Here is a 24943-nt window from a genome sequence, read left to right as displayed (position 1 = left end):
GCAATTTTCAGGGAATTTACCTTTCAAGGTTAGTCAAAATAAGTCGCTATTAGTCGGCGTTTCAGTAAGTTAAGAACGAGAAATGCCTCAAAATAATAATTTGTATCCAAAAACAGTGGGCCATAGATGCTCGTCAGATTCGGGGAAAAAACATTCCTGTGGGAAGTGAGCAATGCTCCTGATTTAAGACTGGAATTTCAGAAACCAGCCTACTGTCTGTGTGCTTACAATGATGAAAAGATGTCCTGTTTGAGAATATGATCACACAAACATAGGTTGTACTTGTACTTGTGTACAATGCAGCAACTGTACTCTCAATGTAATTCTGTTGTGTAAGCAAATTTGTTAGTAAAAAGTGCTTGACAGCTGCTGTGAAGGTACATTGAAATACATCATCACTGGATACCCTAATAAAAAAGTAATATATTTAAAATACATTTATTTAATACTTAGTATAGTGCAAATCTATTAACGTATTTACTGACATATCGCTTGACACTTACCAATATAAAAATGACTAGTACACTTTATGTGGAGTGCTACTTGTGCACAATGAAGCCTAAAATGTGTTTTAATATAACTTTTAATAAGGATTGTATGATCTTTGAGTATCGGTCTTCAAATGCAAAATATTTAAAGGAGTAGTTCACTTACAGAACAAAAATTTACAGATAATTTACTCACCCCCTTGTCATCCAGGATGTTTATGTTTTTCTTTCTTCAGTCGATAAGAAATTATGTTTCTTAAGGAAAACATTTCAGGATTTCTCTCCATATAGTGGACTTCTTTGGTGCCCCCGAGTTTGATCTTCCAAAATGCAGTTTCAATGCAGCTTCAAAAGGCTCTAAACGATCCCAGCCGAGGAAAAAAGGTCTTATCTAGCAAAACTATCTCTCTTTTTTTAAACAAACTCACTATTTATGTACTTGCTAACCTCAAATGTTTGTCTTGTCTATGTCTGCGTGAACTCTGTTTTTAGGGAATGTCCAAAAACTCCCATTTTGTTTTCTTCCCCAACTTCAAAATCGTCCTACATTGCTGCAGAAGTACCGACCCAGTGTTTACAAAGTGAACATGCAAAGAAGATCAAACGCCTTTTACAAAACAACAAAAAAAAAAAGGTAAAACAGCGATGTAGGACAATTTTGAAGTTGAAGAAAACGAGATGGGAATTTAATTTTTTATACCCTAACTGTATTGACCTGGATTACAGAGACGAGACAAGAAGAGCATTTGTGGTTAAAAAGTATATAAATTGTCAATTGTTTTCGAAAACGACTTATCGTTTCGCTAGATAAGACCCTTCTTCCTTGGCTGAGACTGTTTACAGCCATTTAAACTGCATTTAACTGGCATTTTGGAACTTGGGGGCACCATAGAAGTCCACTATATGGAGATAATTCCTGAAATGTTTTCCTCAAGACACATAATTTCTTTACGACTGAAGAAAGAAAGACTTGAACATCTTGAATGGCAAAGCGGTGAGTAAATTATCTGTACATTTTTGTTCTGGAAGTGAACTAATCCTTTAAAGTGCACCTTAATTATAATTGCAACAGTTTCATTTTAGCACAGTCAAATATACTTCAGTATATATTTAGCTGGACTTCAGCACTACTTCTGCACAATTAAAGTGCATTAAACACAAAATTAGTTCCAATTTAGTAGACTTTAAGAATACCAGTTTAGTATACTAAAAATGCAATTGCAGGGTATTTTGATTAAGTACATAAATATGTCAATGTATTTGTAGGATATTTATTTTTCAATAGGGTAGACTTGCCAACATGGTTGTATCAACAAAAAATGTAAATATACTTGCATAATAAGGGATCTATTATTACAATTCTGGTTGATATTTCTGCTTTTTCCATGTTACGACTGATAAATGGCAGATAAAAATGTATACGTTTCTGTCTAAATTAAAATTCTCACGGATCTATGTTCACTGGAGAAGAGACTCTAAATGCGTAATTTTGGGTCCCGTCTGGACGCTACACTCTTAAAGGTGCTTTAAAAGGTTCTTCACAGCGATGCCATTGAAGAACCTTTTTTGGTTCCACAAAGAACCATTCAGTCAAAGGTTCTTTAAAGAACCATCTCTTTCTTATCTTCTTATAATCTGTAGAACCTTCTTTCACCATAAAGAACATTTTGTAAAACAGAAAGGTTCTTCAGATGTTAAAGGTTCTTTATGGAACCATTTAAACAAAAAAAGGTTCTTCCATGGCATCGTGAGGCACCCTTATTTTTAAGAGTGTGTGCAGTTCATGAAAGCATCTTGAGTGGTATTTCCTTTGGAAAAACCTTTGGGTTGTTCATTGAAGACCACACTTTCATTGGCTGTTTGTAGGTTGTGGAGAAGCAGCTTTGAAGAGCAACATTGCCACTTTGATTCTGACTGAATGGTTTGTAATCTTTTAATCTCTTCTCTTCTGCAGGTTCGAGGGAATAAAGGTGACGTGCTGTATATCCTGGATGCTAGTAACCCCCGCCATGCTAACTGGCTTCGCTTCGTACATCAGGCCCCTTCACAGGAGCAGAAGAACCTGGCCGCCATTCAGGTATGACAAGATGCCACAGTCTGATAACCACAGAGATCTCTTTACACACTCTTACATACACACTGTTGCTGGGTACTGACTATATAGATAGCTGACTTCTGAAGAACTTTTATTTGGATGACTAATTTGGAACACTGTGTAGACAAAAGGTTGTGTAAGTAAGGCTTGACTCATAATTGAGTTTGGGGTGAGAATGTTGCTAAGCTTATACTGGAGGACTTTAAAGGTGTGGCCACATTTTCATGTGAGAGTAAAAGATCGCCCCATACAGATGTCACAACAAATTTACCAAACTGATCAACAGAAAGATGCTTAGTTTGAAGTTTTGTGTGAGCTTTTTGTGTGCTTAATACATTACCACACTGTTAATAATAGACAATAATAATAGGCACAACCCATAGAAGAAATCAAAGAAGTAAAAAAAAAAGTAGAAGAAAAAGTCGAAAAGGCAGAAGCCATAGAAGGAGTCAAAAAAGTAGAAGTCGAAGAAAAAGACGAAGAGGCAGAAGCCTTAGAAGATGTCAAAGAAGAAGAAATTTGAAGAAAACATCGTAGAAAAAATAGAAGAAGACAGAAGCCATAGAAGAAGTCTAAGAAATATATTTGGAGAAGTAGAAGTCGAAGAAAAATCAAAGAAGTAAAAGTCGAAGAAATATCTAAGTAGAAGTCAAAGAAAAAATTGAAGATGCAGAAGCCATAAAAGAAGTGGAAGAAATAGAAAGACGAAGAAAAACTTCAAAGAAGTAGGAGTTAAAGAAAAAGTCAAAGAGGCAAAAGTCATAGAAGAAGTTGAAGAAATAGAACTCGAAGAAGTAGAAAGTTGAGGAAAAAAATTAAGTAGAAGGTCAAGGTCAAGTTTATTTAAAAGCAACAAGTGCTGACCAAGGTGCTGCACAACCAAAGGTCGAAGAAAAAATACAACCAGTAGAAGTCGAAGAAAAGTTGAAGAGGGAGAAGCCATAGAAGTCGAAGAAGTAGAACTCGAAGTAGAAAGTTGAGGAAAGAAATTTTATTAGAAGAAAAAATATAAGATGTAGAAGTCAAAGAAAAAGTTGAAGAGGCAGAAGCCATAGAAGAAGTCGAAGAAGTAGAACTCGAAGTAGAAAGTTGAGGAAAAAATTTAAGTAGAAGAAAAAATATAAGATGTAGAAGTCGAAGGAGTAGAAGTTGAAGAGGCAGAAGCCATAGTCGAGGAAGTACTAAGTCGAAGAAAAAATCGAAGAAGTAGAAGTCGAAGAAAAAGTCAGAGGCAAAAGCCATAGAAGAAGTCGAAAAAGTAGAAAGTCAAAGAAAAAATCTAAGAAGTTAGAAGTTGAAGAAAAAGTCGAAGAAGTACAAAGTTGAAGAAAAAAATCGAAGAAGTTGAAGTAGAAGTCACAGAAAAAGTCGAAAAGGCAGAAGCCATAGGAGTCAGAAAAGTAGAAGTCGAAGAAAAAGACGAAGAGGCAGAAGCCTTAGAAGATGTCAAAGAAGAAGAAAGTTGAAGAAAACATCGTAGAAAAAATAGAAGAAGACAGAAGCCATAGAAGAAGTCTAAGAAATATATTTGGAGAAGTAGAAGTCGAAGAAAAATCAAAGAAGTAAAAGTCGAAGAAAAATCTAAGAAGTAGAAGTCAAAGAAAAAATTTAAGATGCAGAAGCCTTAGAAGAAGTCAAAGAAGAAGAAAGTCGAAGAAAACATCGTAGAAAAAATAGAAGAAGACAGAAGTCATAGAAGAAGTCGAAGAAATAGAACTCGAAGAAGTAGAAAGTTGAGGAAAAAAAATTAAGTAGAAGGTCAAGGTCAAGTTTATTTATATAGCACCTTAAAAGCAACAAGTGCTGACCAAGGTGCTGCACAACCAAAGGTCGAAGAAAAAATACAACCAGTAGAAGTCGAAGAAAAGTTGAAGAGGGAGAAGCCATAGAAGTCGAAGAAGTAGAACTCGAAGTAGAAAGTTGAGGAAAAAATTTAAGTAGAAGAAAAAATATAAGATGTAGAAGTCGAAGGAGTAGAAGTTGAAGAGGCAGAAGCCATAGTCGAGGAAGTACTAAGTCGAAGAAAAAATCGAAGAAGTAGAAGTCGAAGAAAAAATCAGAGGCAAAAGCCATAGAAGTCGAAAAAGTAGAAAGTCAAAGAAAAAATCTAAGAAGTTAGAAGTTGAAGAAAAAGTCGAAGAAGTACAAAGTTGAAGAAAAAAATCGAAGTTGAAGTAGAAGTCAAAGAAAAAGTCAAAGAGGCAGAAGCCATAAAAGTCGAAGAAGTAGAACTCGAAGAAGTTGAAAGTAGAAGAAAAAATCAAAGTAGTAGAAGGTCGAAGAAAAAATATAAGTAGAAGTCGAAGAAAAGGTTGAAGAGGCAGAAGCCATAGAAGAAGTTGAAGAAGTAGAAGTTGAAGAAAAAGTCGAAGAAGTAGAAAGTCATGGAGAAAAAAAAAAAATGGAGAAGTAGATGTCTAAGAAAAAAATCACCAATGGATCCGCAGTGAATGGTTGCCATCAGAAAGAGAGTCCAAACAGCTGATAAAAAAACAAAACAAAAAAACATCACAATAATTTTAAAGTAATCCACACCACTTCAGTCCATCAGTTAACAGTTTGTGAAAAGAAAAGCTGTGTGTTTGTAAGGAACATTCATTAATAAGATTATTTAAATTTAAACTGTTGTTTCCGAAGTCCATAATCCATAATATGGTTTTCTCCAGTAAAAAAGTCATCTGCACAGATTTAGCCCTTTTCTCAAGCGAAAACAGTCCAAAACAGCTTCAAACAAATACATTGGTGGATTTTGATGTGAAAGGACAACAGGTGATGCTCTTTTTCACTGGAGGAAGCATTATTATGGATTATGGACTTGTATATAATGTTTGAAGAAACGTTTGGCCAGAAGTTTGAAGTTAAAAACGTCTTAATGATGGATTTGTTTCTTACAAACACACAGCTTTTCACTTCAAAGGATGTTAATTGATGGACTGGAGTGGCGTGGATTATTGTGATGTTTTTATCAGCTGTTTGGACTCTTATACTGACGGCACCCATTCACTTCAGAGGATCCATTGGTGAGCAAGTGATGTAAAGTTACATTTCTGCAAATTTAATGAAGAAACAAACTCTTGGATGTCCTGAGAGTGAGTATATTAACAGCAAATTTCAATTTTTGAGATAACTATTCCTTTAATGTGCAATTTCTCTCACTTCTGATCATTTGTTTCCACTAAGATTGTCACACTGCATTTGCAGCCTTAAAATTTTTGTTAAAATGAGTTTAAAATTATTAAAGGGCACACCTATGGCACCTTGAAGTGCTCCCTACTTAGGCCACTCATTAGGTTTTGGTACAGAGTGTGACAGCAGCTTTGCATAAGGTTTTGAAACAGAAGGAATGAGATGGAGTGAGTTGTTTGTTATGTCTGGCAGTGTTGATGTGCTTTCGCAGTGCCTGAGATCTGAAAACACCAAAGAGTGTGGAGATAAGAGAAGTGTAATGAGGCTTAGATCAATAACACACAAGCATACGCACACACACCCACATGTGGGCATACACTGTTGGGCGTGCACTTTTGAGGTCACATGAGTTGGATACAGCAGTTGAGTTGCAACCAATAGTGACCTGGCAACCTCTAGTGCCCTAATCACAATAAAAACATCATGATTCTGATGCAATTATGGGAATTATGTTGTGATTACAGAATGGTCTCACAACTCATCTTGCTGGAGGGTTCACTATAAAATTGATCACAACAAAAATAGAATAGAATTGTGCAGCATGATTCTGCATGTTAGACATGTTCCTAGGGTTGCATGATAATGGTTAAACTGATCATTATGGAAGATTATTTTGTTAAAAAATTCTTACAACAAATATTAATCAAAATTGTTTTTGTTTAAAAAATGTCTTTATACATTCACATGAGCACCAACATCAACTTTAAATGCATTGCTTGTTTTATCTAGTTCACGGATTTATTACGTTTATCATATACATTAACACAGTGTTTCTCAACTCCAGTCCTCGGGACCCACTGCTCTGCACATTTTGTATGTCTTCCTCATTTAAGGCACCTGATTTTGATCATCAGCTCATTAGTAGAAAGATTCATGAACTGAACTGAGTGTGTCAGACTCAGAAACATACAAAATGTGCAGAGCAGTGGGTCCCGAGGACTGGAGTTGAGAAACACTGCATTAACACACTCTCTACCTTACGGAAACTGGCATAAAAATCTTCTATCAGAAGCTAAAAGAGTAAAATGCCTAACATTATTTCAGAATATTCAAATTATCAATTGCAGTTAATTTCAGTAATTTTAAAAATGTAAGAAAAATTTGTTACATTTTTTGTAAAAAGAAAATGGCGGTTGCCAGATCCTTACTGTAAAAACAATGGTAGGATCGATCATACTAGTAACATGTAAGAAACATGCTAGAAACAGTCTAACGACATGCTAATCTTGCTAATAACTTGCTAATCATGTTAGAAACATGCTAACAACATGCTGATTAGGTTAGAAGCATATTAACATGTTAACAACTTGCTAACAACATGCTAACCATGCTAGAAACATACCAACAACGTGCTAATTAGGCTAGAAACATGTTGACAATTCTAGTTGTTAACTAAATGTTAGTTATGCTAGTAATGCTAACATCATGCTAGTGTCATTCTAATCATGCTAGCTACACACTAGTAACATGCTAATCATGTTATAAACATGCTAGAAACATGTTAACAGCATGCTAATCATGTTAGAAACATACTAGTGCCTTGCTAATCATGCTAGAAACATGCTATTAACATACTAACAACATGCTATTGACATGTTAATCATGTTACAAACATGCTAGAAACATGTTAACAGCATGCAAATCATGCTAGAAACATGAGAATCATGTTAGAAACATGCTAGCAACATGATAATCTTGCTAACAACAGGCTACTAATCTAACATCATGCTAGCGATATTCTAATCATGCTAGTAACAGGCTAATCATGTTAGAAACATGCTAGAAACATGATGCTAGAAACATGTTAGCAACATGATAATCATTGCTAACAACAGGCTACTAATCTAACATCATGCTAGCGATATTCTAATCATGCTAGTAACAGGCTAATCATGTTAGAAACATGCTAGAAACATGAGAATCATGCTAGAAACATGCTAGCAACATGATAATCATGCTAACAACAGGCTACTAATCTAACATCATGCTAGCGACATTCTAATCATGCTAGTAACAGGCTAATCATGTTAGAAACATGCTAGAAACATGAGAATCATGCTAGAAACATGTTAGCAACATGATAATCATTGCTAACAACAGGCTACTAATCTAACATCATGCTAGCGATATTCTAATCATGCTAGTAACAGGCTAATCATGTTAGAAACATGCTAGAAACATGATGCTAGAAACATGTTAGCAACATGATAATCATTGCTAACAACAGGCTACTAATCTAACATCATGCTAGCGATATTCTAATCATGCTAGTAACAGGCTAATCATGTTAGAAACATGCTAGAAACATGAGAATCATGCTAGAAACATGCTAGCAACATGATAATCATGCTAACAACAGGCTACTAATCTAACATCATGCTAGCGACATTCTAATCATGCTAGTAACAGGCTAATCATGTTAGAAACATGCTAGAAACATGAGAATCATGCTAGAAACATGTTAGCAACATGATAATCATTGCTAACAACAGGCTACTAATCTAACATCATGCTAGCGATATTCTAATCATGCTAGTAACAGGCTAATCATGTTAGAAACATGCTAGAAACATGAGAATCATGCTAGAAACATGCCAGCAACATGATAATCATGCTAACAACAGGCTACTAATCTAACATCATGCTAGCGATATTCTAATCATGCTAGTAACAGGCTAATCATGTTAGAAACATGCTAGAAACATGAGAATCATGCTAGAAACATGCTAGCAACATGATAATCATGCTAACAACAGGCTACTAATCTAACATCATGCTAGCGATATTCTAATCATGCTAGTAACAGGCTAATCATGTTAGAAACATGCTAGAAACATGAGAATCATGCTAGAAACATGCTAGCAACATGATAATCATGCTAACAACAGGCTACTAATCTAACATCATGCTAGCGATATTCTAATCATGCTAGTAACAGGCTAATCATGTTAGAAACATGCTAACAACATGTTGATTAGGTTAGAAACATATTAACAACATGTGAAAAACATGCTAATCACGTTAGCTACATGGTGGTAACATTCTAAACAAGTTAAAAAATGCTAGCTACATGCTAGTAACATGTTAAATAAGTTAGAAACATGCTAGCAACATGCTAAAACATGCTATCTTTCCATTTATCGATCCATCCATCTGACAGACTATATTGGCTTCAAAACATTACAGCTTTAAGCTTTAAAACTACTTTAAACTTCAATCTTTTTTTTGATCAGGCTTTTTCAAGCCAACTTAAAGTTTGTCTTGACAAAAAAATTACAGCCAGAAACAAACAAACAAACAAACAAAAAACTATCTATCCAAGCCTAGCAACTAGAATCATGTTAATGACATGCTAATAAGGCTTTGCTAATCATGTTAGTAACAGGCTAATCATGTTAGAAACATACTAGAAACAGGCTAACAACATGCTAATCATGCCAATAACTTGCTAATCATGTTAGAAACATGCTAACAACATGTTGATTAGGTTAGAAACATATTATCAACTTGCTAACAACATGCTAACCATGCTAGAAACATGCCAACAACATGCTAATTAGGCTAGAAACATGTTAACAACATGCGAATATGGTTAGTAACTTGTTAATTATGCTAGTAATGCTAACATCATGCTAGTGTCATTCTAATCGTGTTAGTTACACGCTAGTAACATGCTAATCATGTTAGAAACATGTTAACAACATGCTAATCGTATTAGAAACATGCTAGTGCCTTGCTAATCATGCTAGCTACATGTTAGTAACATGCTAAATAAGTTAGAAAAATGCTAGCAACATGCTAAACATGTTACAAACATGCTAGAAACATGCAAATCATGCTAGAAACATGCTAGTAACTTGTTAATCATGCTAGCTACATGCTAGTAACATGCAAAATAAGTTAGATAAAATGCTAGCAACATGCTAAAACATGCTGTTGACATGTTAATCATGTTACAAACATGCTAGAAACATCCAAATCATGCTAGAAACATGCTAGTAACTTGTTAATCATGCTAGCTACATACTAGTAACATGCTAGCAACATGCTAGCAATATGTTAATGATGTTAACAACATGCTATCAACATACTAGCAACATGCTATTGACATGTTAACCATGTTACAAACATGCAAATCATGCTAGAAAAGTGATAATCATGTTAAAAGATGCTAGCAACATGCTAGTAACTTGCTTATCATGCTAGTAACATGCTAAATAAGTTAGCAACATGCTATCTTTCCATTTATCTATCCATCCATCTGACAGACTATATTGGCTTAAAAAATATTCAAGCTTTAAGCTTTAAAACTACTTTAAACTTCAATCTTTTTTGACTGAAAACCGTAAAAGTTCTAAAACCTTTAAAACATTTTAAAACTGTTTACATTTTTTACTCAAAAACAAAAAACTTTTAAACTTTTTCACACTTTCTCTGATCAGGCTTTTTCAAGCCAAATTAAAGTTTGTCTTGACAACGTTTAATTGTACATTTGATTTGATTTTATTTATTTTATCATTATTGTTTTTCACATGGCTGGATGCAGACTCATTTGCTCAATCATTGCAGTGTGTGTGAATGTGTCTCTGGTGAGTTAGAGATGTTGGTGATCTGATGGCCATTACAGCAGAATCATGAGAGGAGAGTCTGTGTTTCATCACGCATGACACTCCTCTCACCGTCTCCCTGTGGATAAATCTGTGACTATGTTTTTGACATAATGTACATCATTTGAGCTTATTTCAGCGTGACCTTTAAGGAAATGAAGGTCTGATAAAGCCATTAAACAGGGGTTTGAGTGTTTGGCCTTTGACCTTAATCAGGAAGCGCTGCTGATCTTACGCTTCCCTTCGTGTGAACGTTTGATTGCGGCTCCCAGCAGATCTCAGTCGTGTTGTCTGTTCAGTGTCAGACGACGCCTGGATCTTTGCTTTTCAATGTCTAATTCAGTTTATGTGCTTAAAAAGACACACACACATGCAGTATTCTACTAGTATCTACTGACTGCTTTAACTCAAGTTAATAACATGTATACCTCGTTATTTCTTTTTGCAGGATTCTGTGGTAAATAGAAAGCGTAAAAGAATAGTATTTTCTGAAACATAAATCTCTTCTAACAAAGTCTTTGCTGTCACTTTTGATCAGTTGAATGTGAATGAAGTAGTTGATGCTGTTTCTTTAAACAGGATGGAGAGAATATCTTCTATCTGGCTGTTGATGACATCGAGACAGATACAGAGCTTCTGATTGGCTACCTGGACAGTGATATGGAGGAGGAAGAGGAGGACCTGGAGGAAGACCAGGACATCAAAGATGAAGATGGGAACAGTAAAGACAGCAAACACCTCAGTGCAGAAACAGGTATTTGCATTAAAAATGAATGTTTTTATGAACAATTTACAGAGAAATGCATTTTTGGGTCTACAGATAACCATCTAGAGCACAAACATTTGTCATAAGATCAAAAGTTTGCATCCCCCTTTTAATCTGCAGAATGTAAATTATTTTACCAAAATAAGAGGGATCATACAAAAAGCATGTTATTATTTATTTAGTACTGACCTAAATAAGATATTTCACATAAAAGATGTTTACATAATAGTCCACAAGAGAAAATAATAGTTGAATTTATAAAAAATGAACCTGTTCAAAAGTTTACATCCCCTTGATTCTTAATACTGTGTTGTTACCTGAATGATCCACAGCTGTGTTTTTTGTTTAGTGATAGTTGTTCATTAGTCCCTTGTTTGTCCTGAACAGTTAAACTGTCTGCTGTTCTTCAGAAAAATCCTTTAGGTTCCACAAATTCTTTGATTTCCAGCATTTTTGTGTATTTGAACCCTTTCCAACAATGACTGTATGATTTTGAGATCCATCTTTTCACACTGAGGACAACTGAGGGACTCATATGCAACTATTACAGAAGGTTCAAACACTCACTGATGCTCCAGAAGGAAAAACTAGGCATTAAGAGTCGGGGGTGAAAACTTTTGAACAGAATGGAAATGTGTACATTTTTCTTATTTTGATATAAAATTTTGAACGGGGTTCTCTCTCTTGTGGACTATATGTAAACATCTTTTATGTGAAATATCTTATTCAGGTCAGTACTAAATCAAAATAACATGCAATTTGTACAGTCCCTCTTATTTTGGTAAAATAATTAACATTTTGCAGATTCCGAAAGGGGGATGTAAACTTTTGACCTTAACTGTATGAACAACAACATTAGTAACGATAACTGTTATGAATAAATGCAAAGTTCTCAGTGTTTTTATTGTAGTCTAATGGTCACAAAATCGTGACTATGTCAAAAATGCAGCAATTAAACAATAATTAAAAACTGTTTCTGCATATTGGTTATAAAAAGGAATCGTTCACCCAGAAATGACAATTTGCTGAAAATGTACTCCCCTTTGAGAGTTGAAGAATTGTTTCTTCATCAGATATGGATAAACGTAGCACCCCACTTGCTCACCAATAGATCCTCTGCAGTGAATGGGTGCCGTCGGATTGAGATTCCAAACAGCTGATAAAAAAAACATCACAATAATCTACAATTAATCCGCACTACTCCAGTCCATCAATTCACATCTTAAGAAGCAAAAACCTGTGTGTTTGTAAGAAACAAATCCATCATTAAGATGTTTCAAACTTGAAACCATCACTTCTGGCCAAAAATAATAACGCTTCCTCCAGTGAAAAAGTTCATCTCCTGTTGTCTTGTTGTCAAAATTCACCTTTGTTTAGAGCTGTTTTAGACTGTTTTTACTTATAAACAGTGCTTGTTTTGTGCATATTTCTCTCCTGATTCGAATGAGATGATTTACACTACCACTCAATAGTGTTTGAACAGTAAGATTTTTTAGTTTTTTTTTCTCTTTTGCTCACCAAGCCTGCATTTATTTGACCCAAAGCTTGACCCAAACAGTTCAATTTTGAAACATTTTTACTATTCAAAAGACTATTTTCTATTTGAATATATTTTAAAATGTAATTATAGAAATTAATACTTTTATTTAGCAAGGATGCTTTAAATTGATCAAATGTAGTAAAGACATGTATATTGTTACATAAGATTTCTACACTGCAATGCTTTTCTCACTTAGATATTTTGTCCTGTTTCCAGTCAAAAAATCTCAAAATTCTTAAAGGTGCCATAGAATGCATTGAAACAATATTTTAAATTGTTCTCTGATATCTACATAGAAGGTATATGGCATAGGAAAGGGCAAAAAATCTCCAGAAACGGTTTACAGAAACAGTCCATTTACAACCCTAGGATTTGTCTGTTTATTTGGAAGGTTCGTGAATATTAATGATGAGCACTGCTCTGATTGGCTGTTTCACAGAGCTGTTCATCTCAATAGCTCGCACATGGAGAAAGTATATATTTAATTATGGAGCTCTAGCCGCTTTTAATATGCGGTTTGTTAAATCTGCCTTTTTGAATCCGCGACATTTTACTCTCACTATTGTGATCACGTGCTCTGTGTAACGTTATACTGCAGCGACACAAGTACTTACCACACAAGTTTAGATGCTTGTTAGTGATGCTCAGGATCTGTAAATCATTGGCCATCATCAACGCAGTCATCTCTCTTTTTATGTGGTAAGTGAAATCTTATGTACTGCAATGTAACAGGCTATCGCTAGCATTAAGCTAACTGTGCGACTCGCCTTATTTTATGATGTACTGAAGTTACTGATGATTGGGCGATGCAAATGTTGGGGGCGTAACCATTAACGATCGGGACTATTGCGTAATAGTTGGTGTTATGTTGGAACTGATCTATGTTTCAGTGGTCTTTTGCAAACATCAGAATTATATAAGAAGGAGGAAACGATGGTGTTTGAGACTCATGGTATGTCATGTCCATGTACTGAACTGTTATTATTTAACTATGCCAAGGTAAATACAGTTTTTCATTCTATGGCACCTTTAAAACCAGAAGGTTTCTAGACAATTAGACAAGATTTTCTAGACAAGTAAAAATGATTTTCTTGTTTTCAGAAAAAAACAAGTCAAAATTAAGTTTTTGCTTAGAACAAGCAAAATAATCTGCCAATGGGGAAATAAGACTTTTTTTGCTTACCCCATTGGCAGATTATTTTGCTTGTTTCAAGCAAAAACACACTTAATTTTGACTAGCTTTTTCTGAAAACAAGAATAATAAATAATTTTTACTTGTCTAGAAAATCCTTCCTGATGTAAGAATTTTTCTGATATTTTGGCTGGAAACAAGACAAACAATCTAAATAGGAAAAGCATTTTTTGCAGTGTATTTCACATAAATGCTGTTCTTCTGAACTTTCTATTCATCAAAGAATCCTGAAAAAAATCTACTTAGCTGTTTTCAACATAATAATAATAATAATAATAATAATAATAATAATAATAAATTTTTTTTGAGCAGCAAATCAAGAATATTAGAATGATTTCTATAGGATCGTGTGACTGGAGTAGTGTCACACCCCCGGACTTTCTTGTTTGGTTTTTCCCATTTTCCCCGCTGTTCTGAGTGTTTTGGTTTCTCCGTCATTGTCTGCACCTGTCTGTTTAATTAGTCTGTTTGTATATAAGGTGTGTGTTTCCCCTGTATTCTTGTCGGTCTTTGATGTTATGTCTTACCCTGCTGTTCCTGTGTCTGCTTGTATTCCGTTGGATTTATTAAATATTCGTCTTTTACTACGTCGTTGTTCATGTGTTCCTGCCTACATCGTGACAGAAAGACCGACCTAAACAGTTTTTTTTTTTTGCGTATTCCACCCCGTTTTGTTTTTCGTTCTGAGACGGAAAGCCCGAGCCCGGAGCGACAGCAGTATGGAGTGCCGACGGGGGCAAAACTGCTGATCAGGTGCGTGAGCCGACTATTACATCTGCGACGGTGGAGTGCATCGTGGAGCAAGAGAGGGCGGTAGAGAGCCCCGCCCACTGCACTGTCACTGAGGGTGAGCTGGAACAAGATTATGGGGATGTTATTGACTGTGTCATGGAAATACCTATCTGCCTGGATTTCCCACCCACCCTCCCTCTTCTGCCTAGTCCTGAATCTCCGCTGGTTCCGCCCAGCCTACCTGAATCCCCGTTGTCTGCTGTCTGTCCCCTTGCTCACCCTCAGCCCACCATCTGTGCGGTGGGTTCGCCGCGGGTCTGCCAGTCTCCATCGGTGTCATGGCTGGAGGATCCCTCACCATCGCCTCCAGCCTCAGAGTCCTGGACTCCGCCTCGGCCCTCCGACCCTGCGGCTCCACCCCGGCTCTCTGCTCCCTCGTCTCCGCCGTCGCCCGGCGATCCACCAGCTCCACCGGGCACCATCGTCCCTCCGGCTCCGCCCTGGTCAGTCGTCGCCCCACCTTCGCCTCTGGACTCTACTCCTCCGGCTGTGCCTCGTCGCGCCGTCCCACCGGCTCTGTGGACCTCCTCCCTCCCGCGGGCACAGCCTCGGTCCTCTGTCGCTCCGGCTCCGCCGCGGATCTCCGGATCTCCATCTCCGCCTTGGTCGCCAGAGCCTTGGGTTCCGCCTTGGCCCTCCGGATCCGCGGTGTCACCCAAGATCATCGGCTTTCCGTCTCCGCCTCGGGCTCTCCCACCACCTGCTCCGCCTCCGTCGGTCGGCCCCTTGGAGTCGACAGCCCTTCCTCCACCATGGCTCCTCCCTCCATCGGCTCCACCGTGGGAATACATCTTGGCTGCGTTCTGGGTCCCACCTGGCTCCTCCTGCTCCAGCCCATTCCTGTCACATCCTTGGCTCCTCCCTCCGTCACCACCCTGGACTCCATCTTGTGCCCTCCTCCCGGGATTCCGTCCTCCACCTAAGCCCCCTCCAAAGACTTTGTTCTGTTTCCTTTGTCTGTTTGTCGGCACGAGGACGTGCCTTCCGGGAGGGGGAGGTAATGTCACACCCCCGGACTTTCTTGTTTGGTTTTTCCCATTTTCCCCGCTGTTCTGAGTGTTTTGGTTTCTCCGTCATTGTCTGCACCTGTCTGTGTAATTAGTCTGTTTGTATATAAGGTGTGTGTTTCCCCTGTATTCTTGTCGGTCTTTGATGTTATATGGATGTCTTACCCTGCTGTTCCTGTGTCTGCTTGTATTCCGTTGGATTTATTAAATATTCGTCTTTTACTACGTCGTTGTTCGTGTGTTCCTGCCTACATCGTGACAAGTAGTAATGCTAAAAATTCAGCTTTGAAATCACAGGAATAAAATATATTTAAAAATATATTCGAATAGAAGTCAGCTATTTAAATAGTACAAATATTTCAAATATTTTGCTGTACTTTGGATCAAATAAATGCAGGCTTGGTAAGCAGAAGAGACTTCTTAAAAAAAAAAACATTCAAAATCTTACTGTTCAAAATCTTTTAGTTGCATTATGTTGTATGATAAATATGGCAGCATTATATCAGCTAATGCAAATCAGTGAAGCACTGATTCATAAAGTACATGTATGTGTGTGTGTTTGTGTAGAGCTGGTGATTAAGAAGGAAGATTACCCGTGTCTGCTGTGCGAGAGCAGCTTTCCCAGTGAAGAAGTATTAGCTGAACATCTTCAGAGTCTTCATCAGAGAGGAAGTACAGAGGACAAAGAGTTCAAATGTCGCTCTTGCGGAAAAGAGTTTCCTGTCAAACAGGCCCTGCAGCGCCAGTCAGTCAAACACACACACACATAGACACACACTCACAGTATACAGCTTGTAAGTGCCTTATGTATTAATGCTGATGTCCTGTTGATTTGCAGTGTTCTTCACTGTACAGAGAGCTCCGCTTCATCAGGAGATCCTTCAAAAGCTCATCAGTGTGTCTTGTGTCACAGCACCTTCTGTTCAGAGTCCAGGTACATCAGTCCTCCCTTTAATATCTTGTTTAACTTGGAAACATGCCACATTACAGAAGAGAGCATATTGATTTTAAGCTAAAACTGAGTGTGTGTGTGTGCAGTTTTGAGCAGCATAAAGAGGTGTGTAAAGGAGATGGTCGGTTCATCTGTAAGGTTGAGAGCTGTGGGAAAAGATTCAGGAGTAAAGACGCTCTAAAGAAACACAAAGGCAACGTCCACACAGGTTGGTCACACGCACACACATGTGAGAGAGAGACTGAGGCGTGTGTGAAATACCCGTCTGTAATGAGAGTCTAATCAGCGGCTGTTTAACATCTTCATTAATCTCTTCATTTCTGATCCGCTCTTCATCCCCTCTGTCTGTCAGATAAATGCTAAGCGCTCCCTCCCTCTCTACACTCATCTTTTCAGCAGACTCTCAGCGCGTCTGTCTCTCTGCCAGAAGCGCAGACATCTGAGAAAATTAGTCAAAGACTCCTAATCGGCTGATGAAAGCGCGTATCAGAATGTTTTCAGTGTTATTGTCGGTAATTATAATTGGACAGTTTAGCCACATGCAAGTGAATCAGTCATTTGCAAATGAACCCAAACAGTAAGCTAAACGATTAACTGAGCGCTTGTGGAAGTGCTTACAGCTACATTAATGATTGTTGTATGTTTTGCTATAAATAGAGTCTTTAAAGTGGACATGAAAACAGGATTTTGCTGTTTTGAAATAAAGGTTTGATGTACTGTGCAGATGTAAACATTACAACACAAATCTCTCTCCCTAGTCTAACCACAACTCTTTTTCACGGTTTCGTTATGTGCTTTCAGGGCTGTAAATATAGACTCTGAATTGGTTCCTCAAACATGCTGAGGGGCGAGATAGTGTTAAGTTTTCAGAAAACTAAGGTCACATTTATCTTTGTGCGGCAAAATGCACTCATTTCGTGTTGATCAGTATATATCAGTATATATCTGTTAAAGCTATAGGTCACCCAAAAATAAAATTTTTGTCTTTTTCTCTCCAAAAAGCCAATGGGAATTAGAAACTTGGTGTGAGATAAAGTCACAATTCGGTGTTATGAAGTCACAATTGTGTGTTATAAAGTACATTTTGAGATATAGTCACAATTGCGTGTTTAAAGTCACACTTGAATGTTATAAAGTCACAATTGTAAGATATAAAGTCACAATTACGTGTTATAAAGTCACAGTTGCGTGTTATAAAGTCACAGTTGTGTGTTATAAAGTCACAATTGCATGTTATAAAGTCACAGTTGCGTGTTATAAAGTCACATTTGCGTGTTATAAAGTCACAGTTGCGTGTTATAAAGTCACAATTGCATGTTATAAAGTCACAGTTGCGTGTTATAAAGTCACAGTTGTGTGTTATAAAGTCACAATTGCATGTTATAAAGTCACAGTTGCGTGTTATAAAGTCACATTTGCGTGTTATAAAGTCACAGTTGCGTGTTATAAAGTCACAATTGCATGTTATAAAGTCACAATTGCAATATATAAGGTCATTTGTGAGATATAGTCATAATTGCGTGCTATAAAGTCACAGTTGTGTGTTATAAAGTCACAATTGCATTTTATAAAGTAACAATTGCAATATATAAGGTCATCTTTGAGATATAGTCATAATTGCGTGTTATAAAGTCACAATTGCATGTTATAAAGTCACAATTGCAATATATAAGGTCATTTGTGAGATATAGTAGTCATAATTGCGTGCTATAAAGTCACAGTTGTGTGTTATAAAGTCACAATTGCATTTTATAAAGTAACAATTGCAATATATAAGGTCATCTTTGAGATATAGTCATAATTGCGTGTTATAAAGTCACATTTGCGTGTTATAAAGTCACAGTTGCATGTTATAAAGTCACAATTGCATGTTATAAAGTCACAGTTTCTTGTTATAAAGTCACAATTGCGTGTTATAAAGTCACAGTTGTGTGTTATAAAGTCACAATTGCATGTTATAAAGTCACAATTGCAATATATAAGGTCATTTGTGAGATATAGTCATAATTGCGTGCTATAAAGTCACAGTTGTGTGTTATAAAGTCACAATTGCATTTTATAAAGTAACAATTGCAATATATAAGGTCATCTTTGAGATATAGTCATAATTGCGTGCTATAAAGTCACAGTTGTGTGTTATAAAGTCACAATTGCATTTTATAAAGTAACAATTGCAATATATAAGGTCATCTTTGAGATATAGTCATAATTGCGTGTTATAAAGTCACATTTGCGTGTTATAAAGTCACAGTTGCATGTTATAAAGTCACAGTTGTGTGTTATAAAGTCACAATTGCATGTTATAAAGTCACAATTGCAATATATAAGGTCATTTGTGAGATATAGTCATAATTGCGTGCTATAAAGTCACAGTTGTGTGTTATAAAGTCACAATTGCATTTTATAAAGTAACAATTGCAATATATAAGGTCATCTTTGAGATATAGTCATAATTGCGTGTTATAAAGTCACAATTGCGTGTTATAAAGTCACAATTGCATTTTATAAAGTAACAATTGCAATATATAAGGTCATCTTTGAGATATAGTCATAATTGCGTGCTATAAAGTCACAGTTGTGTGTTATAAAGTCACAATTGCATTTTATAAAGTAACAATTGCAATATATAAGGTCATCTTTGAGATATAGTCATAATTGCGTGTTATAAAGTCACATTTGCGTGTTATAAAGTCACAGTTGCATGTTATAAAGTCACAATTGCATGTTATAAAGTCACAGTTTCTTGTTATAAAGTCACAATTGCGTGTTATAAAGTCACAGTTGTGTGTTATAAAGTCACAATTGCATGTTATAAAGTCACAATTGCAATATATAAGGTCATTTGTGAGATATAGTCATAATTGCGTGCTATAAAGTCACAGTTGTGTGTTATAAAGTCACAATTGCATTTTATAAAGTAACAATTGCAATATATAAGGTCATCTTTGAGATATAGTCATAATTGCATGTTATAAAGTCACAATTGCGTGTTATAAAGTCACAATTGCATGTTATAAAGTCACAGTTGCGTGTTATAAAGTCACAATTGCATGTTATAAAGTCACAACTGCGTGTTATAAAGTCACAATTGCGTGTTATAAAGTCACAATTGCGTGTTATAAAGTCACAGTTGCGTGTTATAAAGTCACAGTTGAGTGTTATAAAGTCACAGTTGCGTGTTATAAAGTCACAGTTGTGTGTTATAAAGTCACAATTGCGTGTTGTAAAGTCACAATTGCATGTTATAAAGTCACAGTTGCGTGTTATAAAGTCACAATAGCATGTTATAAAGTCACAATTGCATGTTATAAAGTCACAGTTGCGTGTTATAAAGTCACAATTGCGTGTTATAAAGTCACAGTTGCGTGTTATAAAGTCACAGTTGCGTGTTATAAAGTCACAATTGCGTGTTATAAAGTCACAGTTGCGTGTTATAAAGTCACAATTGCATGTTATAAAGTCACAGTTGCGTGTTATAAAGTCACAGTTGCGTGTTATAAAGTCACAGTTGCGTGTTATAAAGTCACAGTTGCGTGTTATAAAGTCACAATTGCGTGTTATAAAGTCAAAGTTGCGTGTTATAAAGTCACAGTTGCGTGTTATAAAGTCACAATTGCATGTTATAAAGTCACAGTTGCGTGTTATAAAGTCACAATTGCATGTTATAAAGTCACAATTGCATGTTATAAAGTCACAATTGCAATATATAAGGTCATTTGTGAGATATAGTCATAAGTGCATGCTATAAAGTCACAGTTGTGTGTTATAAAGTCACAATTGCATGTTATAAAGTCACAGTTGCGTGTTATAAAGTCACAATTGCATGTTATAAAGTCACAGTTGCGTGTTATAAAGTCACAATTGCATGTTATAAAGTCACAGTTGCGTGTTATAAAGTCACAATTGCGTGTTATAAAGTCACAATTGCGTGTTATAAAGTCACAATTGCGTGTTATAAAGTCAAAGTTGCGTGTTATAAAGTCACAGTTGCGTGTTATAAAGTCACAATTGCATGTTATAAAGTCACAGTTGCGTGTTATAAAGTCACAATTGCATGTTATAAAGTCACAATTGCAATATATAAGGTCATTTGTGAGATATAGTCATAATTGCATGCTATAAAGTCACAGTTGTGTGTTATAAAGTCACAATTGCATGTTATAAAGTCACAGTTGCGTGTTATAAAGTCACAATTGCATGTTATAAAGTCACAGTTGTGTGTTATAAAGTCGCAATTGCAATATATAAGGTCATTTGTGAGATATAGTCATAATTGCGTGTTATAAAGTCACAATTGCGTGTTATAAAGTCACAGTTTTGTGTTATAAAGTCACAATTGCATGTTATAAAGTCACAATTGCAATATGTAAGGTCAATTGTGAGATATAGTCATAATTGCGTGTTATAAAGTCACAATTGCATGTTATAAAGTCACAATTGCAATATATAAGGTCATTTGTGAGATATAGTCATAATTGCATGCTATAAAGTCACAGTTGTGTGTTATAAAGTCACAATTGCATGTTATAAAGTCACAGTTGCATGTTATTAAGTCACAATTGCATGTTATAAAGTCACAGTTGCGTGTTATAAAGTCACAATTGCATGTTATAAAGTCACAGTTGCGTGTTATAAAGTCACAATTGCATGTTATAAAGTCACAGTTGTGTGTTATAAAGTCGCAATTGCATGTTATAAAGTCACAATTGCAATATATAAGGTCATTTGTGAGATATAGTCATAATTGTGTGTTATAAAGTCACAATTGCGTGTTATAAAGTCATAGTTGTGTGTTATAAAGTCACAATTGCATGTTATAAAGTCACAATTGCAATATATAAGGTCATTTGTGAGATATAGTCATAATTGCATGCTATAAAGTCACAGTTGTGTGTTATAAAGTCACAATTGCATGTTATAAAGTCACAGTTGCGTGTTATTAAGTCACAATTGCATGTTATAAAGTCACAGTTGCGTGTTATAAAGTCACAATTGCATGTTATAAAGTCACAGTTGCGTGTTATAAAGTCACAATTGCATGTTATAAAGTCACAGTTGCGTGTTATAAAGTCACAATTGCATGTTATAAAGTCACAGTTGCGTGTTATAAAGTCACAATTGCATGTTATAAAGTCACAGTTGTGTGTTATAAAGTCGCAATTGCATGTTATAAAGTCACAATTGCAATATATAAGGTCATTTGTGAGATATAGTCATAATTGTGTGTTATAAAGTCACAATTGCGTGTTATAAAGTCATAGTTGTGTGTTATAAAGTCACAATTGCATGTTATAAAGTCACAATTGCAATATATAAGGTCATTTGTGAGATATAGTCATAATTGCATGCTATAAAGTCACAGTTGTGTGTTATAAAGTCACAATTGCATGTTATAAAGTCACAGTTGCGTGTTATTAAGTCACAATTGCATGTTATAAAGTCACAGTTGCGTGTTATAAAGTCACAATTGCATGTTATAAAGTCACAGTTGCGTGTTATAAAGTCACAATTGCATGTTATAAAGTCACAGTTGTGTGTTATAAAGTCGCAATTGCATGTTATAAAGTCACAATTGCAATATATAAGGTCATTTGTGAGATATAGTCATAATTGTGTGTTATAAAGTCACAATTGCGTGTTATAAAGTCATAGTTGTGTGTTATAAAGTCACAATTGCATGTTATAAAGTCACAATTGCAATATGTAAGGTCAATTGTGAGATATAGTCATAATTGCGTGTTATAAAGTCACAATTGCTTGTTATAAAGTAACTTGTGAGATATAGTCACAATTCCGTGTTATAAAGTTACAATTGCTTGTTATAAAGTCACAATTAGAATATATAAAGTCATAACTGCATGTTATAAAGTCACTTGTGAGGTATAGTCTCAATTCCGTGTTATAAAGTCACAATTGCATGTTATAAAGTTACTGTAAGACAGGGATCATCAAATCTGGACCTCGAGATCCATTTTCCTGCAGAGTTTAGCTCTTACCCTAATCAAACACACCTGAGCATGCTAATCAAGGTCTTCAGGATCATTAGAGAATAACAGGTAGGTGAGTGTGATCAGGGTTGGAGCTAAACTCTGCAGCGCATTGGACCTCCAGGGTAAGATTTGGGGAACCCTGCTGTAAGATATAGTCACAATTCGGTGTTATAAACTCACAATTGCAAGATATAAAGTCACAGTTTTGTGTTATAAAGTCAGTTTTGAGAAATAGTCACAGTTGTGTTTTTAAAGTCACAATTGCACGATATAAAGTCTTAATTGCGATAATATAAAGTCACAATTGCATATTATAAACTCACAGTTGTGTGGTATAAGTCAGAGTTGTGAGATATAACATGATACATGAGGCTGAATAAATGATGACAGAGTTTTCGTTTTTGGGTGAACTGTTCCTTTAAGTTTCGAAAATATGCCAGTATGCCTATATCTCTAGAGAGGTAATTTACATATTCAGAGTCAGTTTAAAAACACTCAATTCTGACTGATTTTACTGCAAGAAACCCTTGACTAACATTACAGTGAATTTATTACAGAATAAAATGCTACAAAGTGTAGAAAATGACCTTTTAAAGCCTTTAAAAATACTAGTGCTACCAGTTATTGATGGATCTTGTGTCTACTTCCTTTTCTACAGGAAATACGTATTAGCTGACCTTTCACCCCTGTTAAATATAGCTGTTTTCGTCTTGGTGTTGTACTTCATGCTGAACTAGGAACTGATTTATGTAAGGACTTCCTGATGTTTATTTGGAACTGATGCAGTGTCTCCATTAGCAGCTCCTCATGCCATCAGGATGTGTCCTGCTGCTCATGTGATGTATGATATGTGTGTGTGTGTGTGTGTGTAGGGAGTGCTCGCAGGAAGTTGGTATGCACCATCTGTAATAAGAAGTGCTCATCCTCACTCAACCTGCAGGAGCACCGCAAGGTCAGATCATCCCTCCATAAATCTCCTCTTATCGTTCATCCAGTCCATCTCTTCTTATTTCTTACCTTTTGCTCGTCTATTTTGGCTTTAATCTTTCTCCTCTGTCACGGCATCTATCCGTCTGTCCTTTCTCTGGCCCTGTCTCAAATGGCACCCTCAGTGCTTGCAGTGCTCCATACTTTTTTTTAGCACTAAATTTATTATGCAAATCAGGTAATGGAATGAACATGATCAAAAATCTAGCACTAAACACAATTTGCACCACGCAGTTCTCCATCTTGCAAACTGGATCTGAGTGCGTGGTTGAGAAGTATGTAGCAGACGATTACAATCTGACGTACTTTACTAGGACCGTAGAGCATCCTATAATTCACCACTGGGATCCAGATGCTTGAATCTGCTTATAAATTGCAAAATGAGTTTTACGGCCTGCTGATTGTGACAGGCAAATACTGCTGCATTTGTGAATTAAACACAGTTATAAATCTGTATTAAAGATTAAACTTACCTTTAAGAACTTCTCCAAGAACAAAAAAACAAACAAACAAAAAAAAAAAAAACAGAATATGAGTAATTTTGGATATATATGGAAACCTGTTTCCAACACAGTAAATAAAAATAAGTGACTTTTTTTGACCACTTTTCTTGCAATTGCAAATTACATCTCACAATTCTGATTTTTTTTTTCTAGAATTGCATGATATAAATTTGCAATTCCAATTTTTTTTGCAAGACCTAAACTTACAATTGTGAGTTATGAAGTCAAAAATGTGAGTTATAAAGTTTTGTTGCATGTTTTAAATTTAGAATTGTGTTTTAAAGTCACAATTGTAAGATATAAAGTCACAGTTGCGTTTTATTAAGTCACAATTGTGTATTATAAAGCCAGAATTGCTTTTTATAAAGTCACAACTGTGTGTTATAAAGTCATAATTGTAAGATGTAAAGGCACAAAAGTGTGTTATAAAGTCAGACTTGCTTGGTATAAACTCAAAATTGCATGTTATAAGTAACAATTGTGAGATATAGTCACTACTGTGTGTTATAAAGTCACAGTTGTGAGATATAAAGTCACAACTGCGTTACAGTCACAACTGCGTTTTATAAAGTCACAACTGCGTTACAGTCACAACTGCGTTTTATAAAGTCACAATTGTGAGATATAAAGTCACAATTGTGTGTTATAGAGTTGCAACTGTGTGTTATAAAGTCACAGTTGAGAGATATAAAGTCACAACTGTGTTAGAGTCACAACTGCGTTTTATAAAGTCACAATTGTGTGTTATAAAGTCACAGCTGTGTGTTATAGTCACAATTGTGAGTTAGAACTTCACACTTGCATTTTATAAAGTCGGAATTGCGTGTTATACAGTTGC

The 24943-nt window shown here is 35.8% G+C and overlaps 1 protein-coding gene across 1 annotated transcript in view; it reads left to right on the top strand.

The window, feature by feature from the left end:
• LOC141290523 (PR domain zinc finger protein 5-like) overlaps positions 1 to 24943 on the top strand; it is a 51977-nt gene that overhangs the window by 11857 nt on the left and 15177 nt on the right. Inside the window, exons 3-8 of the mRNA XM_073822650.1 lie at positions 2443 to 2565; positions 10956 to 11130; positions 16241 to 16418; positions 16512 to 16607; positions 16712 to 16833; positions 23488 to 23567. Coding sequence (XP_073678751.1) covers positions 2443 to 2565; positions 10956 to 11130; positions 16241 to 16418; positions 16512 to 16607; positions 16712 to 16833; positions 23488 to 23567 — 774 coding nt within the window. The remainder of the gene's footprint in view (positions 1 to 2442; positions 2566 to 10955; positions 11131 to 16240; positions 16419 to 16511; positions 16608 to 16711; positions 16834 to 23487; positions 23568 to 24943) is intronic.

Source organism: Garra rufa, chromosome 18 (genome assembly GCF_049309525.1).
Source record: "Garra rufa chromosome 18, GarRuf1.0, whole genome shotgun sequence".
Classification (NCBI taxonomy): Eukaryota; Metazoa; Chordata; class Actinopteri; order Cypriniformes; family Cyprinidae; genus Garra; species Garra rufa.
The sequence above is the reverse complement of the archived record's forward strand: the minus strand, read 5'-3'. Positions and strand labels throughout refer to the sequence as shown.